Source organism: Myzus persicae, unplaced genomic scaffold (genome assembly GCF_001856785.1).
Source record: "Myzus persicae strain clone G006 unplaced genomic scaffold, MPER_G0061.0, whole genome shotgun sequence".
Classification (NCBI taxonomy): Eukaryota; Metazoa; Arthropoda; class Insecta; order Hemiptera; family Aphididae; genus Myzus; species Myzus persicae.
In genome coordinates, this window is record NW_019101886.1 from 947,721 (window position 1) to 972,067 (window position 24,347).

General features: G+C 30.4%; 1 protein-coding gene across 1 annotated transcript in view; it reads right to left on the bottom strand.

The window, feature by feature from the left end:
• LOC111030670 (lachesin-like) overlaps positions 1 to 24,347 on the bottom strand; it is an 89,634-nt gene that overhangs the window by 13,176 nt on the left and 52,111 nt on the right. Inside the window, exons 4-6 of the mRNA XM_022310301.1 lie at positions 20,708 to 20,893; positions 19,549 to 19,741; positions 7,444 to 7,572 (exon numbers count right to left, since the gene is read on the bottom strand). Of these exons, the coding sequence (XP_022165993.1) occupies positions 7,444 to 7,572; positions 19,549 to 19,741; positions 20,708 to 20,893 (508 nt within the window). The remainder of the gene's footprint in view (positions 1 to 7,443; positions 7,573 to 19,548; positions 19,742 to 20,707; positions 20,894 to 24,347) is intronic.

A 24,347-nucleotide genomic window follows, 5' to 3' on the forward strand; every position in this document is an offset into this window, starting at 1 on the left:
TATTGGTTTTTTGTTAAAAAATTTATAACTATGGAGACTTGATATTTTCTCCCGATACCTATTTATATTGATAAGTTTCAACCCATAATTTAATTTAAAAAATATTCCATCTGTTTTCATTCGATTTATAGACATTTAAAAATTTAAAATCTTTTCAATTTATTGACAATTAAATACAATAAAAAAATATATGTATGTATAATATATTGCCTAATTACCATCCTCCAATTTCTCATCATAATTCGAATGGAATCCAAACACAAACTTAAAAGTGTGATCTGTTTTTTGGTACTCCTCAAATGTAGTGAAATAGACTAACAAAGTTCAGAATCTTGATTGATATGAATGATATGATACGGTATGTTAATATATAGTTATTAATATTTTGTAAACGAGGATTCTTGTGTAAGAAATTGTTTTCTCCCTCTTCGATAAGAGTTACCGTTTATGACGTATAAAATTACAAAGCGCTTCTATCACTTTTGATTAGGGAAAACAAAAATGGTCGTTGGTATTACATCGGTCCATACTTATCGTTTATTCTACTTACGAGATGAAAATCCAAAAATCCTGTTGGTCATCGCCGACAACATTTTTTATAGTTAGGGTTTATGTTTAATCTTTAAGTAGTGGTACAGATATCGGAGAGATATCCCAAAGGACCAAGTGTCGACAAAGAAAATTTTTCAATGTTTACCGCATCCTTTTTTAAATTTATGAAAAAAAAAGTTATTTCCACCATCAGCAAATGTTGTGCAGATATTTCAACGATGATAATTACTATATAAAAAAAAATATATATATACATAAAAAAAACATTTCAACCTAACTCATTTCAAGCTTTTAATGGTGTTTTCCGATTTCTCTGAAATTACAATTAATATTTTTAATGTTTTCACTGAGAATAGTAACATTCTGCAGCGCATAGCGAATACAACGAGTTCATATTAATATTCAGTAATATTCATACTGCAATATCTATCAAATTTCTATGAACTGGTCGGTAGGTAAATGAAACAAAGCTCATCAAACTTATATTATCGTGTATAATAATATGTCAACAACGAGATATTATATGCAGTTTATTGTTCCGACATAAATAACATGTCGAAATCGTTTTTCGTAACAATAAATAACTGAATTGACAGTATCGGAAAACTATAATATTTCGATAACATTAACCAGCGTTTTAATATCAACACAACAGACACAGAGTCGGGCCTATTATATTCGTAGTATATAATATAATAATAATGATAATATATCCGGCGGCTGGCTCAATGATGAACCGTTTATTGCCAATATTTTATTACGGGCAGTGACGTCGATCGAGACTTTGCAATTTAAATTTAATCGATCGGGCATGGGACACTACTGCTGCAGATTGCACTTTGTACGGGGGATGAAGTTTTTCGAATTTTCCGTCAAGTCCTCGCATTCGAGTCGTTCAACGGTATGGCATAAAAGTCAGGAGGTGACCTCGTACGAATCGTGTGCACAGTAACCACGGTTAGGAAGACAGCTCCTCGTCCATCTGCCATCCGTGGACGGGTAAACACGACGTTATGCGATATCCTCTCATAACAACATAATATAAAATATTATAATAGTCGCATTATATTACCAGCAACGGTGTATGGCGGTGGCGTGTTTAATACGGTAATTTGACATAGCGCCGTTTAATTATTAACGTGGCGGTGTGGCCATGCAACCGCGGGAACGACGACTTAAGTCTTATTCGTCCCCTTTGTGTCCCCCCCTCCCCTCGGCACCAGACCGAGACCGAAGCGAAAGTGCAGCGCGTCTCGCCGGCAATTTATCAATTCGCCCGATCCCCGAACCCCGTCCCACACACCACCGTGCTCCTTGTCCGGCTGCGGCTGTGTGCCGCCTACGCCGCAAAGATAACATATATATATACGTTTTATACACCACAGTATTACACTCACACACACACACACACACACACACACACTGTATACGATAACTGTAAATACGTATACGACTACTTTGTATGAGTGTGTGTTCGGTAGAGGGGGTGGATGAAATATCTGACGTGCGGGCGCCGACGAAACCGAGACCATTCATAACGGACGTGACGCGCGACCCGCCCCGCACAACCTCCAGAGGCGTAATAAAACGACGTCAGCGAAGGTGGTGCCGCCGCCGTACTAGACCACCTTGCTAGACGCCACCTCGTGCGAGCTCACTCATGCAAACATTAAATTGTATACTTATGTAAACATTTGTTGTTACACGTTATGCGTCATGACAACTTTATTTTGATAGTACCTATGGTTCGCTATTTGAAGACGGAACGCGAAAACGAGAAAGAAAATGAAAAAACATCACCAAGCACACGGTGAGCTGCATTGAGCGTATAATCGCCACACACTTGTTGTCCGTAGCATGAACTGAGACTTGCACGTAATACAGTGGTCACAGCTTATTAAACTCAGTTTGAAACCAGATTATATTTACTATTTTAGTCCGAATAGAGTCGATAATGCGAAAAGTCTAAGAATAAAAATATATGGGTATCATGCATCATAGTAAAAATAATGAAATTTAGATATGTACTGTGCCAATAATTATTTTTACATATTTGTATATGTATTTCAAATATGTGTGTGGGAGTGTTTTAGGGTATAAAAAGATAACATGTACATTGAGAACGATAAAAATAATTTTTTTCAATGAGTCCAATAAGCGTGGGATAATATATATAATATATGATCACTATTATAACTGTAGTAAGTTTTGCTCAAACAAACATTTGCGCACGACTTACTGTGCCCGTATCGACATTATACGACGACGTTTAATGGGTTTGCGTATCACGAGATCGACAAAAAGCGAGATGCGTGATTTTTGTCGTCCGTATTGAGATATTCATCGACAGATAACCTCAGTAATTATAATAATACGGTAACACTCATACGATTACGTATTTCGACAATGGAGCACGTTCGCGTCTTAAACGATCATAGTTTGTGTCGAGATACACACGACGATATAGCATCGAAAACCTTAGTCACGTTGGTGAGACGGGTGATAGGGGGCGAGATTCACGTTTCGATAGACATCAAAAAGATGAAGATCATGAGCGAACCTAAGCAGCAGACGACCTACAACGATGGTCGGGGGTGAGGTGAACTCATTTCCACCTCCGTCGTATTCACAGGTATAATAAGCGTCCTACATACGGGCATTAACAATTAAATAGCGAAAACACGAAAATCTTTTTAACGTTCACGATGCGTAAGTGGATCACGGAGCCCGGATTCGTGGAATATGTGTGGGCAACGCGAGTGGGCGCCGAGGGTATTTGTCGTCGTCGTCGTCGTCGCACGTGTGTCCCCCCCCTCTCTGATTCCGTCGAGTCAGAGTGGCGTTTAACTAAACGAAAAAAGTTTTTCACTCTGCCGGAGGACCGACGATAATTGACCCGACTGCGAACACCCCCCATGGCTAACGTGATTAAGAATTACGACACTATACCAACTTCCTCACCAAGCACACACCTCTCGAGATCCACACGCGGAGCTGAGTCAAAAGAGCGAATATCAGGGCGTCCGATACTATGAAAATGATAACCATCGTCCATCGACCCCAAATTCGTGCATGTACAAACCATCCACTTTCTATCTTTGTAAATGGTAAGTTTGACGAAATACCATACATTTAACAAATTAATATGCTGAATAATAGGAAATAAAGTAATGCGAAAAATTGCGCAATATTGCAAGTCTCCACAGTAAGCATGCCAATAACTGCCCTCATACAAAAATTACCGTTCATAATAAACACAACAAAGTACGTATATCTTCTGTTTTGGATTACACACGTTATTGTTGTAACTAAATAATATTCAAATATCAATAACAGCGTGGAGTTCCACACTGGTGGAGACACCTATTCATTGGTGTACCGAAATCATCTATACAATGCGCCGTTTAAAGGATATACATTTAATGATATTATTATGTACCACAACCAACGTGTTAGGAGTACAGTAAACATTTTAATTTTTGTTTTTTACGTTGTCGAGGTGAGAATGATACATCAATTAAAAGTTATTTAACTAAAATTAAGCAATAACGCATAATTACCTAATAAACACCGTTAGGTTAGTTCGTACATTTTTTCAAAAAATATTTTAATAATATCAATAGGCAAATTCTGAATAATTATTTAATTTTTTAAAAACCATATTTTGAATAAATACATTAACGCATTATTTAAATACTCTTGTTTATAAAATTATACGATATTATAATATGATGGTATTGGATGTTTAATGATTTAAACATTTAAACATTCATTTACCACTTAAATAGTATTAAAATTTGGTTATTAAATGAATTCACTTAATAACGTTATTGCATAAATTTCACTGATTGTAGGGTATAGAATTAAGAAAATGCGATATATTATGTCAACAAGTAAAATGTTATATTATTATCTATGTACCTTTTTTTTTTTTTTCCCCCTTCTGAAACCGGGAACGGGTGGGAACTGTTTAGCACAATACTGCCACCCAATCTATGTACCTATGTGTTTACGTTTCACAAATCAATTTCCTCACAACAAGTTATGCTTTCTGTGTTATTTTAAGCAAACCGTTTTCTTCATATATATATAAATACTATGTAAAGTAAAATTTCAGATCTAATTAATAATTTAAAAAATATGTATTATTACTATCGATATTAGATACTACAGGATATTGTAAATTTTTAAGAACTGTGACCTAAATGTAATATATTAAGCAAATATCAAATATTTAAGTAGGAATAGATATTAAATAACCAGGTAGATTGATCGTCTAACCTCACTATTTTAGTAGGAAGATAAATAAAAAAATTTAGTGACACATCAACTGTCTAAAATTAATGTGTGATTAATTAATGCGATGCGTTGTAGTTGTAACATATGTTATTATAATTTTTTTATTTACATGTCCAACCATAGATTTCAACACGTTTCTATAATATATTATTGACTTCATAAAAGAATTTTTCATTTGGATCCGACCAGATGCGTTTATACATTTTTGAAAGCGGTAAAAAGTTTTTCATGCATCAGATATACTTTAACAACTAATTTTGAACAATTTCAAATTATTGTGGGAATATTATAAATTATTATTTTAATTATATGAAATATTATACAACGTTCGTGAAATATTTTCTTCCACTTCATAGTATTATGCGTAGGCAGTTGCAGTGAATATTTATAACTACCACTCCCGAGCTTTTTCAATAGTTATTATTTCTAAAGATAATACAAACTATGTGGAAATTTAAATGTTTTAGAAAAAAAAAATATCTTAAAATTTGATTCGATTTAATTTCGGCCCCTGTTATTTACACAATAAAATGAACACTATGAAAAATAAATAATGAAGTAAAAATGTTTCTAAATTAAATTTTAGTGTATAATTATTATTATCGCATCTTCTAAGCAAAAATAATTATCATATAACTGATTTGAATGAAACGTTTTCTTTGTTTGTTATATAAGTACTAAGTAGTTATAATGACTGATAACTTAGGTATGTATAAATTGGTGTGAATGTATTCGATGATGTATACTCAAAGTACTTCAAAAGTATAGGTACTTTATAAGTACAACTTTATTTATTTATTATTTATAATATATTATTATTGAAAAAACAATATTTGTATTATCAAATTATTACTTTTATTTATTTTAACTTAATGTATCGTATTTTACGCACTGTACATTATTACTTACATAATGTTCATTTTGGCGATTAAAATAACTACAAGAAAGTGAATTGGAAATATTCAGGAAACCGAATACATGATGTTTTTATACTAATAACTAAAAATATTATTTGACAATGCTAAGACGTGATTTTATATTTTTCCATTTTCAGAGATTGTTGAATTGATTAAGCTATAGGAGGTACCTACAGTTAAAGTTATTATACATTTTATCTAGGTATATGTTGTATTAAAAGACGCGTTGAGTATTTTGTATGATTTAGAATCGAATTGTGAGGACTCGAGAATTTAATTTAACTTGACGGTACTCACTGTTGATATACTCACAACGATATATGGCAGACGACTGACTATCAGTCTTCGTGTATTGGGCCTCCTCAATATCACATTTATTTGGATTGCATGACATAAATAAATCAGCAAACAATAATGTCACGAATTATTTGCTTACAAAACATATCAAACGGTATAGAATATTTAAGTCTTGATATGAATTCCGTTGCGAGTTTGAGATTGTGCAACAATTTAAGGTGATTCATTACAAATTGATATGAGTAATTCAACATTTACTATCGAGACCAGAAACCTAAAATGGTAAACAGCTGTGAATACTTGTACAAATAATTTAATAGCAACGTGTGTAAATATATTATATTTTCTATATTTACTCTCGTAATCTACCAAACTCCCACCGCTCTACTAAAATTCTCACTCCACGTTTTTCGGAAATATTGCACCGAGGGCGACGAGGGGGGAAAAACCGAGACCCATCCGTTACGCGACGAAATGCGCGGGCGCAATAAGTCTATTTTTCGTAAGTCGTCGACTACGACGAGGAAATAATAAATTATCCGAATCCCTCTCGACGGGTATTCGTTTTAATTTTGTCCCGCACCGCAATCCGGCTGGCGGTGCGGGTCCATATTATACTTAACGAGGTCTCGTATAAACTTTCTAATTGTACCGCACAACATCCGACTTCTTATTCTCGATCACTGTGTAGGGGGCGGTTTCTTATAATACGCATTGTACACGCGTCGCAGACTGTGGGCGGGTTGTGCGTGTGTGCATACAATAAATAGTGTGTATATACTTATACAGAATATATATATATAAGCGACTAGCGGTGGCCGGTCCGCGTCATTAATTCAACGTTCCCGCGCTGTCCGTTCAACCAACCCCTCCCACCGGACGAGAAGTGCATCGAAAGCCGTACGCGTGCACTCGTATATTATACAATTCAACGTCCCCCGAACGGATGTTCCGAAATAGGTTTGGTTATATTTTTCTTTTGTTTTCTGTTCGCGTCTTTCGATTCACTAATATACGCCCGTTTCGGGGGTGAATGGGGTGGAAGAAACCCATCGTTTACGACCATGGTATAGTTATTGAACTGTAGTTGTCGCAGTTCGAATACGGAATGCGGCTTTGTAGAGCATAATAATATAAGTGAACGACGGGACCCCTGGCCGAACGAGCCTCCGCCGATGTGATATAGGTATTCTTAAGTACTTTTATAGCATCCGAAATAAACAAAAATATTGTATTTTGGTTCTCGACGGGAAAGCACATTACTTACTCAACGGATTTTAAATGATTTGATTTCCGGATATAATTGATAATCCAAAACGCGTTCAAAGTGTAATGCATAACTAAACAACAACCACACTACCCATATAATTATACTTACAGTGAACGCTGACCGTGATGCGTTTGCTAACAGACGGAGGCACTCCGTTTGACCCAATGCACAGGTAAGCTCCCATTTCAGATCTACTGACCTTGGTCAACCGCAACACTTCACCCTGGTACGTGGTAACTGAAACACATTTAAATAATAATTTACTCACGGCTTCTGTACACTGTTTAAATATTATATATTATATGTACCTCCGCCATACATTTATCATGGTCTAAATAGGTAGATGGTAGATAAGTTAGATAAAACCTATATCCCTTATCTGGTAGATAAGCTAATAAATTAAACATACCTTAAAAAAGGAATGAAAACAATTCCATCCAATCTGGTTACATCCAGCAACAAAATATCACCAATAAAATACTTTCTAAACCTTTCAATTTCATTTTTGAAAAATAAAATGACACGGCGTAAATTTTACATTTCTAACTACACCTATGACGTTTCGTGTCAATTGCTTAAATAATCTCTTATTAGAAAAAAAGTTGTTGAATGAAATCCATAAGCAGTCCTTGAAGATGATTTTGATGTAATATTGCAGGGCATATACACTCATGGCGACCAACTCCGCAAAACTCCAATCACATTTAAAAAATAAAAATATTGATATGTCGAGTACAATTTGGGAAGGTTTTGTTCAACATCAAAGATTTAACAGTTATACCTCAGGAAAAATTCCGTGTCCACAATTTATTTTCAATAAAAACCGATATGGGGTGAGAATAGATGAATAAAAACCATTATTTTTTCTTTTGATGCACCGAGTTCAAAAAATCCATTTCCTTCAGTTCCATAGTCTTGTGTCGGCCTAAATAAATAGGATTTTACTTTTTCTCTCTCTTTCTTTCATAAGCACTTTGAAGACAAGGGAAACGCGACACCCACCAAGGTAAAGTCGTTTTTATTTTTTCCCGGAACTTGTCCAAAAAATTGATCTGATTTTTGTAAACAGAAAAACCTGTTATAAAACTGTTAAGCTGCTTATAAAATGTTCTCAGCGAATCAAATTCAATGGTATATTAAATCAGGTTTGGTCTTTGCTGTATCAGTGTCTTTTTATTTCTCTTCTGTATTACGCCGTTAATATACAGTTCAAAGCGGTTTTACGGAGATTTCCAAATAGATTATTTCGTGCACACTATAACACTATTGTCGAACTATATACAATTTAATTTCTGTGACGATGTTTTATTGTTCACCAGAAGTTAAATTGATTTTGATTTAATAATATTATTAATTTCACAGAGATTTATTAAGAATACAATAACGATTAGTTAGAAAAAAAAACTGATTTTTTATACCAATAAAAATTGAACAATAATCATTATTCATTTGAATGCATACGGAAAAGTTTTCAAGGCTTTTTATAATTATTATATTGTTTATAAATAATAATAAAAGAATCACGATTTAGTACCCTCAAAGTCAATATTTAGGTAGGCAGACACATAATATTATTACAGCAATAGTAATTGGCTAGTTTCGTCATAGAATCAATTTATAAGCGGTTCTAAATAGTCTCATTCACTACTATCCACAGACGATCGTAACCAGTAGTACGTTTCGAGTCTTTCGTCAGACGTAAAAAAAAAGTTTAAATCATAATATATCAAATGACCATTCACTACTATACACTCCATTATTTTTCCAATAAGAAACGGTCATTTTTACAACTACATTACATTAGTCAAATAAAATAATTATTTTTTACTTCATTATCATGTTTTTCATATCCAAGTGAAGCATTATTATACAAATAATTTATTTAGTCAATATATTTTATTACTGCAGGTATCTGTAAATTTAACTATGAATTTAATAATAGTTATAAGATAAGAAAAATATATTTATGTCCAATAAATCAATGGTAAAAAAAATATGAAAATATAACTTATTAATTCATCTGTATTGTACTTGTATACCACATACCCGCATCTATAAAATATCATACGAATTTTCACAGAATTTATGTTAGCTGTGCCTTGTTTATAATGACTCATAATGAAATGATTTATATTTTATACAGTATACAGTATACTATAGTAGTTATAAAGGTGAACAAGTTAGTATAGGTACAGTTAAGAGTAGTTTTTTTTTTTGCAAAGTTCGATAAACAGGATTTATGAAAAATTTGATGATGCGGGGAAAACAATGTTTTTACATTTTTTAAATATCTTTACCATACTTTAAAAGGGATTTGAAAACAATAATAAACAACTACTTCTTTCTGCCAAAACGGTTTATTTGATTTTTACTTGAATTGAAAACATCAAACCCAGACGTTTATCTTTTTCGTTGTATTTCAAATCTAAATCCGTTGTTGTATCGAGTTCTATAACAATGACGAAAAGTATTCTACAAAGAGCTAAAAAAAAGTGCCATATTAACAAGGTAAAAGGAGATCACAGTTTTAGTTCTTTACAATATGTATATATAAACCTATTTAATATAATTTACTTAAATGTACGTGTATGTGTTTATCTTATTACCATAAACCACTGTCGAATGATGTACATGAGTTATTTCGAATCAATACCAAGTCCAAAACTAACATACAGCTTATTTAGTTAACCTAATCATATTGCAGTATATAGTATTTGTTATTTGTAATGTATTTTTTCGGAATTTTCGCCTACCTTGATAAGCAAATTAATATTATTATGAATCACAAACAGTTAAGTGTGTGAAAACTAATTACTGATTTCAATATTAATTAATAGTTGTGCTGACGATGGCAGATACTTAAACTATAGTTACTCCACGTGGATTGGATTTGAGTGAATGTGTGTCAAATACAATACAACAATGACGAGATTATAAAATCGAAATTTTCGTTTGATCCGTCAATAATTATAATGCATTACACAAGCCTACAATAATATAATTGTCAGCGTTCGCCCCCCCCCTCCCTCCCACCAACAACAAAACGTCGCGTAGACCGGATAACAATATTCAATTATTTGGTACTATCTAAACGAGTCGTCGACTGAGTAAGGCTCAAATAATATAATATGTACCTGCATACATGCATATGTGTAGATGTGTGTACGTGTGCTTGTGAGAGAGAGTATGGATAACTTTTTGAAAGGAGTTTGGTTAAGATTATTGAACCGTGAAACCCATTAAAATTACCTATATCCCGCGTGCACAGTTTTTGTTGTTTTCCGAGCAGTAGTTTTAATTAAGCTGCTTACATTCCCAAGATACCCTTTCGTTTGCAAATCAACGGCTTCCTAGCCCGATCTCCCGATTTCCTTCGCTGGATTTCCTCCAGTTTTCCACTATATTATCTACATCAATGAGCAGAAATAGTAGGTAGTTGTTTAGTAGTATTAGTACCTAGTAGTGGTAGTACTACTACTACTAATACTACTACAACTACTACTAGCAGTAGTGGTGATAATAATAATAGATAGTTTTTTTCCCTGGATTACAGACGGCAGAGAAAGCTCTGTATAGTAGGTAGTTTAATAGTTTAAGTACCGCTATTCCACGATAAAAAAAAATATAATAGTTATAGTACTAGTAATAATGGTAGTACCACTATAGGCAGCTACTGCTCGGGCCCCAGAGCACCATGGCTTCGATGGTAACTAGTGCCTAAAAAAATTATCCTACAATCCTTGTCCCAGTCCACTTGATGGCACGCGATCGATGTGAACTATAGTGGTATATTTATGCATTTTTCTATTTTATTGTGCATATATTTAGAGTATTTTTTACCAAAATTACTAATTTTCGCAACTTAAAATTATTAAAAATAAAACAAATATAGCCTGTAGCCCGCGTAAAGCAATTAGCGGCCAACATGTCATATGAAATAGTCTTATCTTCTTGATACTTTTACAGTGGTTTAGTCTCAACTATTTCAGTCGTTATTGCGACGTGTGTGTGTGAGTACATTCGTTCATTTTAATAATTTCTGAACTTTTTAAGACATATTTTGACAGGTTTTAGTGCATAAGTGCATAAATATTTAGTAATTTTTTAGGGCATGCACTTATGAGCCCTGCTTATAAGCGATTTAGTATAGGAGTTATGTAACTAGTATATTAATAACCGTAATTAGAAGGCTAGAAGACGTATGTATGGAACTATAGATCACAATTTGCGAGGACGTTACACCAGGATCAATTGTACCTGCTATGCTGAATAGTCAAGAGGATTGGTATGCAGTAGAACAGTGCATTACTCAGGTAAGGGGCACTAAATGAAAATGGTGAACAGCAGGAACAAAGAAATCACCATGGGCAGCCAAAGTACGCGAATCATTGATAAACCTACCGTAAGGTCCTGAACAAAACCGTTACTTGTAAATTATTGAGATAATAATATTCCGTCATTTTGTAGACTATAGTGTTAGTTATACTCGCTGTCATTGTAAATAATGTACGAAGTTATGGAAATAAATAATGAAGGTCCGACGGTAAGGTAAGTAGACAGTCCTCCCCTGGAAGATTCAGGATAAAAATAAAGTACGTAAAAGTCATAGTAACAGTAATAGTATAGTACTGGTATTCTGAAGCCTTCAAAGTCAAAGCAGTAAACATCATCAAACGCGTATTTATTCATATTCGATTAATGTAGGAAATTAAAGCCTTTGGTCTAAAATCTCGTGCTTACAAGCATTCTTACCCCTACCCATGGCTCCAGATATTTAGCCAGTCTTGAATTGTCTGTTTCTTTTATCCTTTTTTCCTGGGCCACATATACTGCGTACACGATCTGCAAGTAACTACATGAGCATTACGGTATTAAAATACACTCTTGCGAATAACTAAAAACTCCGTCAAAAAAAATGTGTAAACCTTATAAAAAGATTCAAACGGTTCACTATACTTATGTAATTTGGTTTCAATGAAGCATTAAAACGAAATGGTTTATCAATTATTTAATATATTAGTTTATAAACGACTTGGAACTTTTCTTTTTTGGGCCTTCCCTTGAATTTCTGCGATCGTATTACTATCAAATTTAATGGTCACTTTTTCAAATCGCATTGGAATATAATAAAAAGCTCAGTAAAAGAGAAAAAACACACGGTGGTCACAATCAATAATTATAACAATTTAATAATGTAAATGAATATTTTCACTAACTCGTCATGTATCGATTAAAGAATACTCTTATCAATAAACCAATAAACTGTATATTCACTATTTGTTTAGATGAGTTACGAAAAGGAAACGAACAAAATGATAATATGAAGTTGACTTATACGCAATAAAATATAGTACCTATAATTAAAAATAGATTAAACAATATTATGAGAATGAAAATTGAAAAATATGAAATTTCAATTATAATCTGATCAAGTAGAAATACAACTATAAAATACACACCGAAAATGTATAATAAATTACTAAATATATGGATAAATAATGAATAATAATATTTTTATAATAAATATAATATTTCAGTTGCAAAAATGTGAAACAATTTACAATTTTGTATATACCAATTTGTTAGCTTATAGGCTGTTATATTTCTTAATTTTGAATAAATGTTTGAAAATGGTACTTATATTTGATAAATAAAAATTTTAATTAAAGTTATTATAATTAATTACAATAGGTATATGTGTATATTCCAAATAAATACATTTTTATAATATTGATTAGAAACGTTAACGAACGAAAGTAGTTAATTAATTTTCGTTGTGTTTACAAAGTAACAAAACGTTTCAACTGATAAAATCTGTGTGTTATAAGTACCTACTTCGGTGTCAGTGGATCAACCAGTGAGACAGCGGGGGGAGGTATTTTTAAGGATCGAACCGCTTTTGTTGAAGTATACGATCGTAACGTTTATTGTACTCGTATTAGAGATTTGTTCTCAACGAGATAAAACAAATTGACAGATAGAAATAATAATTTTATATCGCACATCTATCGCGAGTGTAAACATGTACGTATAAGTATAAGGTATTAATATAATCACAAGATTCTTTCTTATATAGAATTAAAAAAAAACTCTTTTCTTGTTTTTAAAAAAAAATGTAAACATTTTTTGATTCTAAAGACATAATTTATTCGTCCGACAATTTATTGTTAAGATGATTTTAGCACAACAGTTTAAAAATATTAAACAAACAAAATTATTGCATGCACAAACATACACGTTCTATGACCAAAAAACAAAAAAAAACCAATCCAATTAAAGTTTTATTATTATATAAAACTTATGAAATAATCCTTCAAACTAAAGTTTTAATCGTAAACCATATCCTTAAACTTTTGGTATACCTACTTGTGCGAACATACGTGTGAGTGTGTATGTGTATATATGAATAAGTAAATAAGATATGAGTAATCTCTTTATAGTAATAAAAAAAAGTATTGGACATTTTAAATATCATTGAATATAAATATATTATAATTGACTGGTCGACCAAGACTTAAATTTAAATAATTATTAAAAAAAAACTACAGTTATTAACATTAATATATATTAGTATTTTAGACAAAACATCCTATGAGTAGTGGGTGTGTAGGCAAGTGAAGAAAGTGGGGGGAAAATTCTCTTAGTATTGTATATATTAATTTAATTTAATTACACTTCGAGTAATAAATATCAAAAACACATTAGGTTTCGAGTAAAGTTTTGCTATCAAAATAATTATTTAATTAATTATATGAAAAATCTTATAAATTATATGAGGACACTGCTATACAACATTATACACATGATAGGGCAGATCGATTGAATTACATTTGCCATGTTTAATAAAAAAAAATGATGGGAATAAAGCCATACTATCTGTGAAAAGGCAAAGTTTTCCAATGAAAACTTTTTACTAGCCTATACGTCAAATTTTGGAATTTTCATACATAATATAACTTTACGTTAATGCTCCAGTGACATAATATAATGTAGTGAACATCTTAGGTATATAAGGAATAGGAACGAAATGATGTTTTATGTATTGACGAACAGTATTTTCTTTTATTCTTGCATAAAAACCTGACTGCAGAATGCAAACAAAGTTATATTGGTAATAGTTTTACTTGTTTTCATTCAGCCATTCACCATTGTAAAATACTAAGATAAATGACACCAACTTTTAAACATTAAAGAGCTAACTTCAACCATTAACGGGGGGTTGAAGAATGTTCATTAGGAGTAAAACAATAATTGTAAACCCTAAATAAATTGTTTTTGGTTTCATTACAATTAATTGTAAATAATACCGTTGTTTAACGAACAACCTATTTTAAAATAATACAAAAGCACCAAAATGGTAATGTATACCTTAAAAACGAAAATTAAAATTTTTTATTCAAAATAATTGCTACACAAAAATAAATATTTGTACTTAAGTTCGGCTATTTAATGTGTTTAAAATTTTAAATATTCCTTAACGCAAATTAACTAGTCATATAGCCATATAGGTGTACTGTGAGTTGGTTTGAAATTTAGCTATTATAATATTTTAAGTTCATACGTAGGTAGTGTATGAGGTGTTAAATAATGCTGAGAACTCGACAATAATATTATTAATTAATAATACATTGATGGAACCAGTGTATTATAACGGTATGGATATAAATGTTATAAAAATGATGATATGAATTAAATGTTTTGTGTAAAAAAATTAAACTAAATTAATGACTTCAACCAACGACTATAGTTCGTAAAAATGAATAGAAACAACAATCAAACACTGCAGGGTATCTTTTATGTAACTGTTAATATTTTTTTTAACTATCTTGCAAAACATCCATGTCAGCTAATAAAATATATTCAAAGACTAAAATACATGGAAGTAATATCTAACTCTCATGAAAAATTGTCCGAGTAATTAGTTAGACTCAAAAAATACTTGATTGGACTGGCATGATGACGGTACTAATGAATATTCGGCTATACTATAGGACTAGAAACAACACAAAAAGTTATGAAAAAATAATGTTATATTCCTAGTCCTGAAATATTTTATAACAATTATTAAGTAATATTTATTATAACATATTGTCAGACAACTTATCTGGGACATGACGATAACAAATCAATTTATACGTATATAATATATATTGCGTACATTGTTCATTAATAAAATACAATGTATATAGGTAAATTATAAAATCATACTTAATTGGATTAAAAATACGACATATATATTTCGATTATGTAATTACGTATACCAGTCAACATTATATTCCATTTACAAGACTGATGTATTTTTAGAAGTGAGCTAATAAACATATATTTTGTACATATAAATTATATATATCTGAATAAATTCTGTTTAAAATATTATTTATGCACAACTGTTCTACAACATGGATCCATTATCAGAAGGAATACTTGAACGAGAAAATAATGCTACATTTTTTTTTCCAAAACTGCATATCTTAAAGTATAATACTCAAAGGGAAAAATAGAAAATAATAATATTGCTAGGTATTCATTGTTTTTCATAAACAACATTAAAATAAAAATTACATCGTGCCTATACATGAATCAAAATTACAATTCATTTCTATTGAAACTAATCCACTTAAACAAGACACGGGTGTGATAAGACATCAATTATTTTACACACACACACACACACACACACATAGGTAGAAGTGAAATGTAATATTTCAAAAAGTATTCAAAATATTTAACAAAAAGTATAACAATATGTACCTATATTAAGATACTTGCACTTTATTTTGAACATCATTCTAATGATAATATTTTAATATCATATCATAAGAAGGCATCTTTTTCATTTTAAAAGATAGTCCGGGGATATGAAATTTGGTGTTTTTTAAAGTGCCTAGTGTTTTAGTATTCCGCAGTATCAAGTCGCGTGTTCTAAAAAGATTCTGGATAACAATAGGACGTTGTGGGTTCGATTAAGATCGAGAAGAAGCAAAAAATAAAACAATCACAAAAAATGTTAATGATGACATTGAGTTATTTTTTTTTATTTTTCCCACTCCCAAACTCTGGTGAGGGTTGAAAGCGCCGTCCGAACCGTCTGATCCATACTTTTACCCTATCTCGGTCGCATCGGACTCCATTGTTTTTGCCAACTGGCGATATATTTTTTTGTTTCTCTGCATTTCAATAAGCCTTTGGAGTGTAATACGAAGGGTGGAAGAAACTTTTATCTGAAGTTTAAAACTGGAATTAAGAGGAATCGATTATTTTCTTCTTATTATTATTATTTTTTCGTTCATATTCATTTTCAAACTAGAGTTTCGAACATAGTTTTTTATTATTATTATTATTATTATTATTATTATTTTCTTTTTATTTTAGATGTTCGGAGGAGAGCGAAGCATGTCTGGTGTCTACGAAGTAATGACAATAGGACTATTGTGGCCGCGTCAAGGAGCAACTGCCATTCGCAAAAACGTACGTTTCTGACAGAGACGGCGGCGCGGCGGCAGGTAACAACTAGCTTATTAGTCGAAGAGTTTGACATAACAGATTCGATGCAACACAAAGTTTGTCCAGTAGGATTTAACGTAAAAATCACTGTCGTAATTAATTTTTGCTCTTAAAAATTAGTTCGTAGTAAACACATATTTCCAATTATTTGAATGAGAACACAGCCGACGCAACCGCTGAACTCTGGGTATAACATTCAGTTCACTTAATGCAATATAATTGACAAACTATAAAACCCATTAATTGAGTTTCATCCGAATTGAGTTCATAATCAATAACCTATAGTTAATGTATGCATGGAAAGTATTAAAAATAAATTCATATAAAATAAAATAATGTTAACATAAAAGTTTGCAAGTATGGAAAATGCATTTCGTTGACAAGTAATATATTTTTTTTAATTCATTAAATTTACCAAACAGCTTTTTTGTTTTAATCAATACGGGTTTTTTTTTAAATGTTATTATAGCTTCCAATTTTAATATACTAACACGATTAACATCAAATTCAAAAAACAATTTGATTCTAACTGTAAGTATATTTATTGTCATTAGATACTTATTATTTTTTCCCCAAATCTAAAATTGAAAGATATGCACTTATGAGTATTATTAAATGAGTAAATTATGTATTAATTGATTATATTTTGTTGAATGTGTTTGACCAAATGGAGGAATATGAAAAAAAAACTAACAATATTAATTACTGTATTGTGACTTATAGAAATCAAGTGTACTTAAAATACTATTATAAGTTATACAAATTTAAATATTTTAACATGAAGTACAATTTATTTGTCAACTCTAAAAATGAATGCTTTACAAAAGCTTAGAAAATATCAGACTGTGAGGAGCGTGAGAAATTTTATTGAAATATATTTTACAACTGTACATTTATTTGTATTCGTAAAAGCGTAAATACTACTCCTTAAATACTTTCCAGATTGGCCAAACTTTGATGGATATCTCAATTCTATATTGAAGTTGGTGTTTACACTGAGTTGTGATTGAAAAACATTCCATTCAGTAGATTTGTTTTTTAGTAATTGGGTAAATCCTCAAATTTGTGATGATAAAAACTGGATAAAAGAGTAAATAGTGGTCAGAGTGAAGAACGTTAACGGTGATATAGGCTAGTTGGTACTTTGGAAATGAAGATGTAGAGGATGTCTAGAAGTTTACATGGAAAAGAGGATCATTCGGTTGGGTCAAAGAAGGAGTGCATTTTGTATAGTTTAGAAAAGAAAATATGTAAAAGATTGTTACCACCACAATGGTTGCTACTTTGACTGCCCCGGTGAGGATATTTAGCATTAATTTCTCCACTAGCTTTAAATTTGTGGCCTAGGTATTAAAAAAAGTTTTTAAATTGTTCAGTTGTTATGTTCAGTATAATAGTTAGTAGACAGTACATATTTATTGTGGTGAGAGGAATATAAGGTTTGGTTTATTGTCATATAGATTTCAAAAGATTGTAAATACTTTTTTTTTTTTAGTTAAAAAATAATATAATTAAAAAATCAAGTAAATCGAAATTGCAGAGACGGTACAGTTTGGGATATTGGATGTAATTAGTTGACAGACAGGATTTCAGGAATATTCAATTTCGAGTGAACGATGAGGTAAGATTCTGAAATAATAATTAAAAGCTATACTTTATTTGTAATATTGCAGTTAATAATTCATTGATATGGTTTGAATGTTGTTACAGTTTCAGATGAGAACAAGGAAAAAATATAAGTAACTAACCCAACCTATTAGTATGCGTACATATGTGATACTTCTGAATGTTTTTGTAACGCGAATATGAAAGGCAAATTGAAAATGAACGATAACGGAGGAACGTATATATGACGACTGTACACCAAAAATTATATATAATTTTAAATGATATTTTAATAAGTTTATTATGAAAACGAAAATCCATTTAACTAAATCTTAATATTTATTGGTCCTCAAATTATATGTATTGCGCGAGTCAATGAATTTCCAGCGATAACGCAGAAGTATTAAATTAAATCAACTTCTAGTTTGAAATTGATAAAACTGTCAACAAAATAGGTATAAGTACTGCAGTCAAAGAAATAAATGTACAATGGTGATATATAAGTTCATCCCATATATAAACTTAAAAGTGGTTTTGGGAGATTTCACAATGATCAAGAGGGTTTGAATGACAACACACACATATATTATAATCCGTATAAAGTTTGGATGTCATCTTATATACTCACTCATACTCACTAAAGGCATATAATATCAGATTTTATAAAATGTAATTAAATTTCATAATTGTTTTAACCAATATTATCTACTATTGCTATACTTTACATTGATGGACATCGTATGGTCAATTTAAAATTAAAATGAACGTACGTATTTTTAAGAAAGTAAATTATCTTGGTTGCCAAACGTTATAATGAAATAAATTCGAACGAATACTATTTAATAAATATTCACATAACAATAAACAGGAATTTCGTATAATAAATCGATGACAACTTTATTTTTGATTGTAGAAGTTTTAATTATTCAAATTTCTAATTATTAATTTTTTTAGGTATAATGATGTAATTGTATTACATAAATATTTAACAAGTGATGTCGGGGGTTGTCGCATATTTACATTTGTTTACCAAGTGTCGAAGTCATCTTAAGAATTGTGTTTATAGACAAACTACTTAAGAACAAAACAAACGTAATATCTAACCTTTAGTTTTAGTGCTACTGGCGTCTTTGATAACTATTTCACGTCCGTCTTCTCTTCTCCACAAAACATGTGGTTTCGGGTAGCCCTTAGCCCTGCATGTTAACTTCACAGTTCCTCCTTCAGGTACCATTACATCTCCCGAAGTGTCTTCATATATTATATCGGGTGGTATCACAACATCCAAGTATCCCATCTAATAAACAAAAATAAATGTTAACGATTTTGATATTATGTTTTTTAATTTTGGGGGAAAAATTGTACTGTCAATCGTGATAATGGAATTCTATGCATCATAACGTTCCTGTTCATTGGTCTGTGGGGAATTATTTTGCCTGCAGTTCTACTTTCATCGAAAATTACATTTTATTTCACAATTTATGATATATTAGTAAAAAAAAATGAAAAAATAAATAAACCTATCAGAAGAGCTAATAATAATATTCTTTTTACCAAATCGTTTTTTTCCGTTGGCTATAGTAGTGAATAAACCAAGTGAAAAGATTAGCAGTTTTAATGAAATCTTTCAACACAACAAGAAAATATTATTGTGGAGCTCGAAAATAAGTAAAAAGAATGTTAATTTAGTTTGTTTCTATCACCCTACATTGAACTCAAGTTATAATAGAATTCGGAAGTTATTATATTTCTTTTATTTAAAAACAAATTACAATCACAATATTTAAAACTGCTATAATTAAAAAAATATACAATCATATATGTATAAAATTAACCTTAGCCGAGAACAATTATATTCAAAAGACGTAATTAAAAATAAAACATACATGTGTAATTCATTCATAAAAATATGTCTAACACATTTTATAATATATAAGAATATACAGGAAGTACTATAATTCATAATATTGTTATTATTATTATTGAGAAACGATATTAATTTAAAATAAAACTAGCCTTAATTTTGTAATACTATTAACTCTTAGCATTGAAATAAACAAACTAAACTAAACAAAAATGTATAAAAAATAATTTAATTCATGAAATACTAAATCAACTTTCTTATATAATATATAATATGATACATATTTATATAAAGCTAATGAAAGCTTGAGTGTTAAATATACACATGCATGATAAAATCATTTTAAGATCATTATTATAAACTTATAACAAGTACTAACAAGCAATTAAAACGAATTACCTGACTTATCATTGGGTCGGTATTTATTTGACACATATATTGACCACGATCTTCTTCTTGGACATTTTTAATGTGTAGATTCCAGGTTGAATCATCGGTATGAGAAACGGATACTCTAGCATTATGCGTAATCACGTGGTCATGTATAGCTTGAATGGCTTTTGTGTCGGCTTTCACCCAACCAACCTAAAATAGTTAAGTATAAGATGATAATAATGACGTATAGAAATATATCAAATATTACAAATTATACATAAACTAGCTGTGCCGCCCGACGTTTTCCAGGCTATAGATTTGTATTTTTAATAAATATATTTGTAAAAAAAATGTATATACCATAAAAAAAATGTTTAGTGTGTAAACTGAATAAAAAATCATGAGTGAGCTACACAGCTACTGAGCTACCGTTTAGCTACCTATAGGAGTTGAAAAAATTATCCATACACACCCTCGATTTGATGACGTGATTGACTTGACGATTTGATACATGCTTTTACCTCATCTGCACGATAGACTAATGAAAACCATTTATATAGAAAAAATATTAATTTCTACTAATTATATCTCATAATCTTCTGCCATTTTATTTAATTGATATAGTTATTGGATATTAATTGTACATAAAATGTGGGTCGACCAATATTTTCTCCTCGTCTACAAAGACATGGAATTCTTCTGTAATACATTTTTGTATCACTCTCTCAAGCGATACGTAATTTTATGTAATTTTATGTCTAAAATGTTGGATAAAATATTATAAGATTTTTACTTATTATTATTATTATAGCCAATGCCAACCATTTAAATACTAATTTCTACTAATTATTTCTCCTGTAACCAAAAACAACAAATTATAAACAAAAATGTCTAACATAAATCTGAAAATCCCGGTTTGAGCATAACTCCGAGTTTGACCTACCGGGTCCAATTGTGCATCCAAACCATTCAAGGATCCACTCAAGCACACACAAAAATTTCATCAAAATTGGTCCAGCCGTTTAGGATGAGATAAGTCACAGCATGGTCCAAAATCACGATACTAAACGATTCAACAAACAATATTATTTCAATCTTGGATTGCAAAAGCAGGTACCCGTACACACTACGCCAGTGTTTAGAATTAACGTATTCAAAGAAGACTCGTTCCAATGATTTTGTTCGATTTTTAGACACTTAATGAGAACATAGTTCCCCTTTCGTAAGAAGGAAAATATTTGAATTTCGTTCATTTTTTAGGGGAAAATGAGCGATTTAGTAGCTCCTTTTAAAAACAAAACAACAATAGGCACCTAATTAAACAATCCATTTAATACAAAATATTATATAACTACAATTTTAAAATCATCGAGAAATGAAAAATGTTCTTTATTTAGGAACCAAGAAAAGAACAAGTTCCTTAAGCCAGGATTAAACGATTTAGTTTTTAAATGTATTTAAAATCTTTTTAACAAGATGAAATTGTAAAAAGAACTTTCCAAGTGTTGATCTAGACGAAATTTATAGACAAAAATAACATTTTGTAGTATAGTTGTAAAGTGTACCTTGTCATTTAGAAAATAAATCATTGTATGTAATAAAAAACAATTTTGAGAGGAGACGGTCTTCCAGCCTATATATATCGCAGGATATTTTATGATATATTTATAATGCTGTAAGTAATTTACTTTTTTCTTAGTAATACTGTCGTACTTACGACTGAACTAACATTTTCTCAAAAAGCATACTTTATTCAATAGTAATCTTATGTCGTAAGATATTACTAACCTTTATTTACTAGTTGGATAGTACTGCGTGTTGTAAAAATTAGTGAATAGAATCGTCGTACAAATAGCTTGAAATTAACCCAAATATTATGAGAATTTCATTATATTATACAGCCAATAATAATAATTTAGGTACGCAGTAACGGAAAAGTTTCAAGTCCCTACTAATTTATCTATTTTTTCGAAAAACAACAAAATATCTAAATCTGTTATTTTTTATTTAGAATATATAACTATACGATTTCATAAAAAATTGAAATAAAAAAAAGTCTATGACAAATATCAAAATAATGTTTAATAATAAAATAAATATTTGAAGAAAAATCTAAGGTTAGGGGTTAACAATAACAAAAATGGTAGAAATCTTGTTTTGAGTAAAATGCAGTTTTTTCCTATTATTATTAATTACCTACTAGGAATTAAGTATTAAAAGTATCAAATATAATAGATCTGATTTTATACCAGAAATCTTTCTTAAATTGATGATTCAAGCGTTTTTACAGCTCTGAATAGAGGCGGGAACACAAACAATTAAACCCACACACACACACACACATCATTGTAAAATTAAATTATAAATTCATCTCTCTGCTCGTATATAACATAATATTAGTGGTGAAAATATTTACAATTCAATAGTTCACAATAGCAACAACTAATATAAGAACCGCAATATATATATTTATTGTCCTGTGACCAAAACAATGAAACAAATTATACTTAAAACGATATGATTATAATACTATAATATCAAGTTAATCTTAAAACAAATATCAAATAATTATCAAACACTAATATATGAAAATCAAAGATCTAAACCATCAGGTTTCAGTCAAACTTATGAAAGTTTCGTATAGTTAAAGGTGAAGCCTTCGGTTTTGCTAAACTTTGAGAACAATCGGCACGTCTTTTGTCGAACAGAGCTTTGAACAATCCTTAAAGTTGACCAAATGGTTGACAAAGTAAGGACATTTAAGCAGACTTACACTATCATTTGGAGAATGGTTGAAAGTGATATGTAATAAGCCTGAATAAACAGTTGTGGTTGTATTGACCAGTGTCCGCACATATTTTAACTGTTAGCTATTAATTAGAAAATATTTGTTCATTCATATTTTCGACACCTGTTTAGAAACTATTTTAGTATAGAACTATAGTGATACGCGATGATTTATTAAAAAATACCGAGCTTACAATATTATTTCTTATAGTTTATCATTTTATTTTCATAAATATATTCAATGAACAATCAAAATTGTTCATGTTTTATATTATTACATTATAGTTTTAAATTATCACACATTTATAATAAACTCACGAAGTAATTATTCATGGATTAATTCGATTTTGGCTTTTATAATAAGGTTCAGAAAATTCTCAAAGAAATTATTGTAAAATCTAAATAATGCGTTGTTTTAGGAGTATAAAGTCATTAAAAAGGATATGGGATTAAAATAATAAACCAGAGAACTCGTTTCTGCTGTATAAGTAGATTTTGAGTGTAAGTGGTTTATTATTATTATTATTTGGTCCATGTGTTTCATTTTAATGCAATGATAAATCATTAAGAAATAGATTAGCATCTATTTATTAGGATAGTTTATGTTGAATCTATAATACTTAAACAAATATTTTATTCTATATAAAACATTCTTATATGTACTTATTATGTAATTCAAAAAGTTACAAATCCTTATGAATAATACTTTTTTAATTACAATGAAATAACCATTTGAGATATTTTCATTAATATCGTTAACTACTTCCCGTAGAAATAATAAATACATAATGTTGTCATAACTTGAACATCAAGTTCCTATACAAGTGTATGCTCATATACTTTTAACATTTGCTGTACATTTTTATAAAAACAACTT